The following is a 10,852-nucleotide window of genomic DNA, read 5'->3' as shown; positions in this document are numbered from 1 at the left end:
CTCTTTCCATCCCGAAACAACAAGAAACCCACAGAGTTGAGCACAAGAGTAGATTGTGTTGTAAATTGAGTTGGAAGATCGTTACTACAACTTTCATATAAAACTCAATGTTGATAAATATGGGGTTGCAAATGTAATACTAATATTGTTAAGAAACAAGAGTTGTTTCTTAAACTTTCGTAAAATGTTTATTTTTGAATGATTTTTACGTTAATCTATGAGTGTTTTGCAGTACATTGTGCCACTGTATAGAGAAGGCAGTGCGTTGCCTCGCTGTACGCTATGTATATTACACAATACACTTTTGCTAGACTATGTATTTATTTTTCCGTTAGTACATGATACTATGAGAATTCCAATATGTTCTATTGGCTTTTAGAAACTTAGGACAGTTGTTTCTTTTTGAAAGCAACCCAATTGTTGTAAATGAAACTGCTGGAGTTTATTTATTTTATAATAAGATATTATTCATTGTGACCCTTGGTTGGAATATATTATTGATAAAATAAAAGGATTACCTTATCCAACCACAGTTGTAATAATATTACTCCTGTTACAATAATCGTAGTACAGTTCTTTGTTGATGCTGTTTTAGCTTAAAGTTCCCTTCATTTTTAACACTTGTACTCAAGTTATCACTCTTGTCTACAAAGTTATAACATTGACAAGCAAATCTAACATTGTATCAAATATAGTTTATACAGTACATTGTGGGAAGAACAATCTAGCCAACTTATAACATGTTTAAAACATAGAATGTCTTCCAGTATATAAAAACCTGTATATACTATCAGGATATAAAGATGGTTTTAACCAACGCCATTGAACCTCGGCCCGCTTACTGGACAGAAATAAGAGTTTATGACTATACCAGCATCTTTATTGACTGAGAGCTCTCTTTGACCTTCCCCCTACCTCCCCCTCCCATCATCTGATGTGCTACAGATGTCACATATGGTAGCGTGAGAGAAAATTCTTCTCACACAAAAATATGGATTATTTTGTAAGAAAACGTAACACAAAGATTAGGATGAAACAAAAACGAAACATAAAAAATAGTAAAACAACAGTAGCATAATTTAATATACCTTTGGCTCAGGTATGGTTAAAGTTGGTTATAAAACAACGTAGCTATACTTTACTTTACCTATTATATGGAGGAAGCTTAAATACCTAAAATACCTCAAATACCTAAAAAAAAGGATGATGTGTCGATTTTAACAAATAATTGGGCTAACTTGTAGGCCTTATACACTTGAAAGATTTTTTTTTTTTTAGAAAAAGTTTAATTTAAATATATATTGTCCTAAGATGCTAGGCACAAGCCTGGAATTGTTTTTCACATTACTTCAGGCTAGACCTAGGGGTTGCGGCATTATCACTTGGATAAAATCTATTGGTGACTTGGCGGGATTTGAACCCGGGACCTTAGGGTCAAAAATCCCGCGCTCTAACCACTAGACCAGCTCGCTCCCCCCAATTTATATTAAACACAATCTTTAATGATTTTAAGTAATTCCGAGTTAATAATTGGGCCATCTTCATTATTTACCAAATAGTTTTGGTCTGCCTTTTCTATAAAATAAGATTCCTACGCATTAAAATGTTGAGGTTTTATAATTTGTTTCAACATTTTAAGGTTTCCCAAATTGAAGTCCTCTATATTAATATTGTGGAGCAAGGGCTGAATTTTCAGGGCTGTATTTTGCATGATCTTGGTATTCATTGAATCTGGTTTGGATTTTTTTTTATCGATATATTTCATATTACAATTATTACAATCCATTTCATAAACTCCAGACATGTCAAATTTTGATATTTTTTATTTGGGATTGCCTAGTTATGATTTCAGTAGGTTAATAGGTCTGAAAGCAAAAGTTTTGTGATGTTCTATTCTTGAAAATGCTCTTTTACTTGCAAATTTTGAGTCGAGTTTCCGAAAGCACTTGTGATTAAACAATTTATTATATTGTCATTTTCGAACATTTAAAATGTTGTTAATACGTATCATTTTTCATTGCCAATATCTCTCCGACACCTCCATGCAGTTTTATTTACCGTAGTTTGATTAAACAAACTAAATGCCTTAAGGAAAAAAATAGGCAGCGATGGCAAACATCAAATCATATTCCATATTCCATTATTGTAGTTTTCTGGATGTGAATGAAATTAAACGACTAAGAGGTTGTCAGTTTTATTATAAATGTATCATACTGAAAATTTGCATCAGAGTTTTTCATCAAACTTTCCGTTCGGAACAGTAGAAAGTGAAGACAATGGACATAGAGTGATATATCGTGTGGCTAAATCCATCAGTAGATTAACTAGGGGCAACATCACTCAGCCACTGGCTTTCCACAATCTAGCTATGAAACATATCATCGTGTTTGGTGTGAGTTTAGATTGAATACTAACTTTAATTTCTTAAATTGTATTGCTAAAACTATTTGTTGCGATATACAAGGATATTTTGAAGACTAAACGACAAGAAAACAAGTGTATATTACTCTGGTATACATGCTATCACTACTAGAATGTTTAAATATCCAACATATGTAATATGTAAAATATTGAATGTGTCTTTTTTTGTGTTAAACTTTACTTACTAAATATTTGATTTTAAAACTTTTACAAAGCTATGTACAGTAAGATCAAATCTTACTACCACCACCACAAGAAACCTTCTACTCTTAATATGCAATATACTATGATTTTTTTCGTTTTGTTTAAAGTAAAGACCATTTTTAAAGAGTATATTACAAAATACATAGTCTTCATGTAATTTAAGCTTGTGTGTGTGTAATTTTTTTTTGTCTGTTACTACATGCTACACCTTAGGTCAAATTATTAAAAAAATGTTGCAGTAAAGTACTAATGCATTATATCTCTAATCAATAATAAAAAAAAATTCTTATCGCTGTTGATAAGGTTTAGTTGTTGCAGAGTCCATGGTTCTCTAACTAAGATCAGTTCCAGGAATTGTATTATAAATATCTATAAAACTGTATTATTTTTGAATATTATATAAGTAGTATATCTGTTAGTTATTTGTAAGATTCTTGTAGCTATATTTTATTTTATTTTCTACGACCTAGCCAATAAAATATTATTTTTGAATTACAGCTGAATTAATGGTTTTATTTGATTTTTACATTAAAATCTATAAAAATAACGGAAAAATCTCATGTCAACTCACATTTCACAGCATGAATATGTCGTACAAAAATTTAACGTTTACAGCTTATTTTAAAAAATTATAAGATTCCGATTGTCCTGGTAAAGAGGATCGAGATTCGATTTAGATCAGACACTGGTACCTGGTATGATGTTGAAAGAAATGTACGGTCACATTACCAATAGCATATTCTGAATCTAATTCTAAAGAGAAAAATACATAACTAATCACAAACCAAGGTAGATCACTGAACTTGTGTTGTGTGTGAAACTTGTGGTTAGTCTAAAAATACTAGGACCCCTACCGGATAGTTACATAAAAAACTGTTAAAAACATAAACTATGAAAACGTTCAGGTCCAAACCATTTAAGCGGGCCTAGATTATGAAATTCATAATCATGTGTAGATTACTCTTGTGCCAACGGATTCTGAAGAACCCATCGTGTCTAATGACAACCAAACACATAAATCCTGCCTACAATGTGACCTTGACCTATTTGGCATATTACAAACTTGGACCACTAGCTCTTGTGTGTGCTTTTTTGATAAATCAACGACTTTGACTGTTACCAAATTGGCACGTATAACTATATAAGTGTTTATTGCTTAAAACCAGATCTCATATTTTTCTCTAATAGACTTTGAAGAACAACAATTATGCATCCGAAAGACGCTATTCACGGAACATGGATACCTAACATTAATATGTCATTTGCATTATTTTCTGCTCACGAAGCCATACGACAATCTGTAACAACAGTTGGAGACGTATTCCCCTTTTGTAAGTCCCAAGCAAAACTTACTCGTTTAGGAGCAACATGAAGCAGAATGTACGCCTCAAGTAGTTTTCAAGAAGTAACCTCCAAACGAGTAGCTCGTGACAAAAAAATACAAGAAAAAAACCTTTTTTAATTGCATTTACTTTCTTAAAAAGTCATAAAATATAGAGTCTTCCATAAAAAGGTTGACGGCTATTTGGGAAAATTGTGGCTAGATAAAATATTTAAGGCAGTTACAATTTAACATTTTTTCTATCTCTTATAACTTTTGAATAAAACAACTAGCACACTTATATCAACCACCTTGTAGAAAACAATTAAAAGTAATTCTGTGAACGGGAATAAAGCTATAAGTACTCATGTGATAAAATCATGTTTATTAACGAGATGGTTTCAAATCGTCACCCGTCCACCCCAATATGAAATCTGTGTCTGAAAAAATCAATCACATTAAAGTACTCAAAAACTTGTAAATTGGGCCTTCTAATTATTATATCCTTTTAATAAAAATAGGACAATGAATTTTACTACAGAGATTTTCTCCCTTATGGTGTTATTAAAAACCATTTGCGAATATACAGGCTGTTCATAAAGAGGTGTCACAAACTTCAATGGGTGATAGTACTAACAAATCTAAACAAAAAAGTTAATAAAACATAGGTCGAACAAAATTTCATTTAGCCGCTATCCACCATTTTGTGTTTTATACAATTTAAACAATTTATATCTCAAGAATAATTCAAGCTACGGAAACCAAACCTTGGACATACATTTATTATGTCAAGATATGTCAAGAGGCAATTTAAAAAAAATAGTTATGTAATGTTCTCTCAAATTAACAAAATTGTGGGATTGTTTGATAGGGAATAAAAAATGCTAAAAAAACTGTACTTGACATATTTTCATAAAACCAACCATATTTTACTATTTTAAGTAAAAAAAAATTAAATAGCCGTTCTTGAAATGTAAATTGATGAGTAAAAAAAATTCAATATGGCGGCTATTGACTAAACGAAATATTTTATTAATTTTTATATGATTTTGTTTTGTTTAGATTGATTAGTACTATCAGCCACTGAAGTTTCTGATACTCTTTTATGAACACCCCGTATAGGTAAATTTTTATACCCAGATATGCGTATTAAAATATTTTTGGTAAAATTAAATAAACTTAGTCCAAACAATGCTCTTTATTATACACGTATAGTGTATATTTATAATATGAAAAAAGTTGTCTTCATTTTTGTAAAAGGTACCAGTGTAACATTAAATGTATTATTAATGTCTGAAAACAAAAAAAAATTAAGAAATGGACAAATAACGTGGCAGCTGATTATCATTGAAAATTTTAATATTCAAACAACATTAAAATATTTCAAATGCACCAAAATATTATTTAAGCTGTCGAGTTAGACATTAATTTTCACTGCTAGCTGTCACGCAACTTAATTTTGCATTAATGCAGGTTAGTTAAAGTTTTTTTTTTAACAATGTGTGCATATCAAACTTACGGCATATTACTGCAAGTTTACGTCGTTGCTAAATGCGACATAGAAGTGTATAAACATTCTTAGAATAAGTACCTACCAAAGGGAACGGACATCTTGGGCATGTAGTCCATAGAAGTATTGTGTAAACTTGGTACACCCGGATTTGTGGTGCACCATGATCTCGTGTCTATTGTCCATCTTCTCCGGCTTCACATATTTCCATAGGCTGTCATCACATTTAGCCAAATCCATCTTCAAAACAAACCTGTTTTTATAAAACAAGAGCCCAGTTTTGATCGATTCATAGCAATAAAGGTAGTAGCTTAAATCAACCCTTTCGTTCTTTAAATCCAAGTCCTTGTACGTCCTTTTTGTGTCTGTTAGCAATTTACTAGATATACTTTCGTCGATATTGAATTTTGCTACTGCTCCATTCACCGTTAGTAGTTCATTGGGGGCAGTCGCACCATTGACTAGAACAATGATAAAAGTATAATTACAAAATTCCACAGAGTAATGGTTATATTACGAGCAATTATAAAGTATTAAAAGTATCGGCTATTTATATATTTAATGCTTTATAATTGTTCGTCTATTGTATCCATCGATCTCTATTGATTATATCATGTGGTTTTACCCAAATGGAACGTTTTCACTTTGTATCAATTCAATTCAATTCAAAATATCTGTATTCATTCATCAATACAACAAATTAACAATTTACAAATAATTAAGAATACAAGACATAGTTATAACCAATACAAATTGAGAATGAATAGTTAGGTTCCTCATTTTCTCGTGTTGAGGAACCATTACAATCTAAAAGTATCAGTTATACGTTTTAGGCGTATTATCTTCAAAACCTGAATATTGTAATCAACCTAGACGACAATACCCCATAAACCCTTTGGTGTCAGAATTATACTACTGGTTTGTATCGTGTTTTTGATTATCAATTAATCCTTGCTATTAATTAATGCTGACGTTTGATGACTAAATCAGTGAGCCAATAGTAGGTCCTTGCGAGACGTGTCTAGTAATGGCTCAGATAAGAAAACTGGATGACGCAAACAATCAAAGCTGCATTTTAATTTTCATAATGTTGTAAGTTTTAACGTAATCGATAAGTGACAAATTGTTTTTATATTAAATTTTTGTCCAAACAAATCATATAATCCACATCAAAAAGGTTTTTTTCTGCGCGACCTCTAAATCGTTATTCAAAAAGATTGAGGTTTAAGAACCGGCCACACTGTTGTTGGAGGCAAACTAAGAGTTTATAAACTACAACATACCTGGAGAATCTTCAGATCTACGTCGGTCCTACAAAAGACAATAAATCAAAATAAGCCAACGAAACTTAATCACAACTGTGGCTTGAACATCCTCGCTTATAGTCTGATACTGTAATGTTTTTGGATTAGCTGAATAAATTTTAAGATTAAGTTTTATTTTATTTTTATTCATATCTTTTACGTGGTTTCAGTGGATAATTTTAATTGGTAAAAAGGTGGACACTACCAAAGTGAGACCTGCTTCGTATTTCAAAAGTAAAGAAAACGTTTTTCTTTATGTTTACACATTTAAGAAGATTAAATCATGGTAATTTCATAAGGGCCATAACAAACCGTTCGGTGAGTATTTATGCTTTAATATAATTATGACTCTCTCTATTGATGTATGTAAGGGAAAAATTATTGAAATACAAAATGTTAGCCTTATTATTTGTTCTGTACTGGCATTAGAATATAAGTTTTCGTACCTGAATAATAAAAAAGATACGTACACATTTTCAGTAATTTTTGACAGGCATCACATAGAAGTAAGAATAATTACTTCTCTGTGCAGGTATGAAAATCTAAATTAATTTAAATCACCCTTCATTCACTCCTTATTTGATAAAAAAAATATCCTATGGCTGCAACTTTGATAAGATAACTAGACAACCTTGAGCAGTTCTTTTCAATGGAAAACCTTTTTAGCCTTAATAAGTTGTTTATCCGAAACATGACTATTTATATATTTAAACTCTATATCATAATTTATGGCCGATATCCTAAAATCTCTCTACTCTGTACAAATAAAATTTTGAAATGTTCTAACCATTAAAATTTAATTGCTTACGTGCTTGACAGTTACATAAAATAACAAGACTTTCAATGTATACTATCAAAAACGTTTTCAGTATTTACAAAAAAAGTATTTAGCATATTATGCACATTACCAAACAACAAATTACCGATTGGAATAAGAAGCGCCGCCTAGGTGCGTATTTTAGCCAACATAAGATAAAATAATAAAATAACCAAGTGAAATGACTTGTACAGATTATTACGGATTATTATCTGTTTCATTGGTGAGGCAAGCCCGATGATCAAAGGAGATCTGGCTACTGTTTAACCATAGAGAAGCTATTGAATGTTGAGGATTGAACTAGTGTGACCTTTCAATTACCAGGCGAGTACATCAACTCATCCACCAAACCATTAAACCGAGCCTGAAATTGTTTCCAACCAATCGTTGGTGATTAATTTTTTTTAAGTTTTACGACTAAATATGCATAAGTTATATCTTAAATTATCTACATACCCCCTGAAATAAGCAAATAACGTCTTTAGTTTCAGGTTCACGGCGGTAATAGTTCTTATACACAATGCACTTGTCTTTGGTCTGAACCTTGAGCGTGTCATCATTCTCCAGCTTGACAAAATCCTTAATGGTATCATCACATTTGTCCAGTTCTATATTTAAAACCAGAATATTGTACAAAAACAAAAGTCCATTTTTTTTGTTTTTTGTTCCTTTATCGCAGCATTCAAGATCCAAGAAGCGAACCACCGTCAGTTTTGGTTCTGGCTCTTGCGATTGACAGAATTTATTTCTTGCCTCATCCTCGTTGAGAATAGGTGGCGGAGGGACATTTGCGCTAGAAACTACAAGTACAATTTTAACATATTTCAAAATTCGAAATAATAGAATTGATGTAATTATTAACACAGGTTTTCGGTAAGGCAACAATTTTCTTCAATTCACAATGCTGGAAAAACGTTGATGCAACATGTTAACTCGAATGGAAGCAGATCGTTTAGCATTAATTAGAAGTTATCAGTTAAAACTGAGAGCAGAAATAATGTAGGTGACCCTTGACGACGCAAATAGAGATATTTAGTTTCAAACAACTCTAAGATGTAACTAGAATTACTCGAATTTTAGAATAACGTTTTCCTCGGCGTTATGTTTCATATTTTGCGACTCATTAAGCCGCACGGGTTCTCTAGTAGGTACATAATATGTGTAAAGTCTATTTTGGGTTTTAGCAAATTTCCTATACAGACAAATTACCGTGGGTATCATGTTAAGACCTGGGCCTGAGACCAATTTACTTTTTCGTTTTGAGGCCCCAGAAACCAAAATATGAAAAACCACAATTCTTTCAAATTTATATATATACGTGTGTGCGTGTTATTTAACGAATACTTTTTTTAATCATGATGAACCCAAGTTTTCTAAGAGTAGGCCACGTAGATTGGAATTTTGGCGACCCAGACATTTCGGCTTCCTTGGTATAAAACTAAAAAAATAACCGAAAACTTCATGATTCTACGCAATGTACAAACAAAATTGTATCCGTTAGCACTTTAACTCGAGTAAAAATCATCCGATTTTAATGAAGTCAAGATTTAGTGTACAAACGTGTAGGCTAAACCTACATTTAATTGAACGAGTTGACAAACTATAACAGATCAGACTTGTATAGTCAGACTATGGCATCGTGGCTTTACAGGTTAAAAGCCTTGTTTTCCCATTTTTAACGCCCAAAATATGAAGATTTCACATATCCTTCCAAACTATTTTGTTGAGATTAAAACACATATTTTAGTACTTTAAAGCGTTGTTGTATGCCTATTAGTTATACCGAAAATCGAAAAAATGCTCTTTAAATTGCCATGTTATTTCTCTGAATATAAAACCAACTGTTACAGATCGCTTGTTTGCGAATATATTTTGATACTGAAATACAGTATTAACATTTCAATAAAACCCACTTTAGCACTTTCTCTGTGGCAACAAACTGTATGTATGCTGTGATAGAGTATTTTCATTCCAATTTACTGTGCCCTTATTTCAAAGTCTACAAATGGAGTTTGATGATATCCTTTTTTAATGTGCAAGGAAACAATCATACTCATGACCATTTCGAGCAAAGCTTGGCTCCTTAGTACTAAAATATGAAACTGAAACCTACCTGGAGACGTGCCTTGGTTCACACCGAGAGAAACTTTTGTTAGGACCTACAAATGAGTAATCAAATTAAAACACACTTTTGAGAATTAACTTGTGCTAAATACCAAAGCCTCAGCTTTTACTGAATTTGTTAGAGTAAAATAGTTGGATTGTTTAGTAAAACATAGAACTTTCTAAGCGTGTAATAGTTTATTTTAAAACAATAAGGTAAGCTGATAGGAATGCCCGATCTTTGTCTCAAAATTGTTCTAATCTGCTTGATAAAGATTTATTTCGATTTAGCATTTCACTAAACACGCAAGATAAAAAATGTTTTCGCATTATGAGTAATTAATTTTTATTTAGAATTTGACCTCATGCACTAAAACGATCACTGATATTATGATGTTTCTTTTATTTTAAATTACTTTCATATTATGTGTTTTAGTTGCTTTATTTAAACTGTTTCTACTGTCATAGAAATTTAAATATACACTATTTAACAACGTTCGATAGAGACTTTTAGCCCCAATTTATTGCTATAGGAATTTACTTACCACAAGAAGAACGATAGCAGAAACGCATATTGATATGTTACATCGGGCCATGTTTGGAGCTAGACTGATAGGTTGGTTGTGAGATATAATTAATTATGAACAGTTGTACAACAGCTGTTTGAAGGTGAACTATGAACATTTTCATTGAGTTTAACTGTCACAGTTTCTTACCAATGTACAAAATATTCATATTTTCTTTCAGTGAAGTTAGGACTCATCAACGATGGCAAAAAAGTAACATATTTTTGGTCGTCATAGAGTCTGACAAACATAATAACATTAAAAAAAAACTATATGTACAATTAAAAAACATTAAACGATCAGTTTTTGCTGTCGTTACATTTTTAACACGCTTTTATTTTTTTTTATTGCATCAGAAATCTACGTTGTATAATAGATTGAATTTAATATCAGATAATGTGTAGGCTAATAATATTTGGTGGAGCAGACTTGCAATATGTTCAGTAATAGGTTTCACAGTCGGTAAAATTATGTTCCATTGACATAAGTTAGCTTACTTGACACTATCTTTCCTATTGAAAAACCAATGGTTGATATAGTCTTAAAAATATGGTGTCAATGACCTTATCCTAATAAATCAGTAATCTCTTTGACACAACAGAAAAT

The 10,852-nt window shown here is 31.5% G+C and overlaps 1 protein-coding gene across 2 annotated transcripts; it reads right to left on the bottom strand.

The window, feature by feature from the left end:
- Positions 1 to 4,277: 4,277 nt before the first annotated feature.
- On the bottom strand, positions 4,278 to 10,290 carry LOC128992635 (uncharacterized). Of its 2 annotated transcripts, none has more exons than XM_054416316.1 (6): positions 10,226 to 10,290; positions 9,691 to 9,736; positions 8,034 to 8,377; positions 6,740 to 6,767; positions 5,542 to 5,917; positions 4,278 to 4,386 (listed from the first exon to the last, which is right to left on the bottom strand). In XM_054416316.1, coding segments are annotated over exons 1-6 (846 nt in total). In that variant the 5' UTR covers positions 10,277 to 10,290; the 3' UTR covers positions 4,278 to 4,385. The 2 variants fall into 2 exon arrangements, with proteins under 2 accessions (XP_054272291.1, XP_054272292.1); XM_054416317.1 differs by having other exon boundaries at positions 8,034 to 8,185.
- Positions 10,291 to 10,852: the final 562 nt, after the last annotated feature.

Source organism: Macrosteles quadrilineatus, unplaced genomic scaffold (genome assembly GCF_028750875.1).
Source record: "Macrosteles quadrilineatus isolate MER2022 unplaced genomic scaffold, UCM_ALF_1.0 Scaffold_4__1_contigs__length_99947679, whole genome shotgun sequence".
NCBI classification, from domain to species: domain Eukaryota; kingdom Metazoa; phylum Arthropoda; class Insecta; order Hemiptera; family Cicadellidae; genus Macrosteles; species Macrosteles quadrilineatus.
This window is presented reverse-complemented; position numbering and strand designations above follow the sequence as displayed.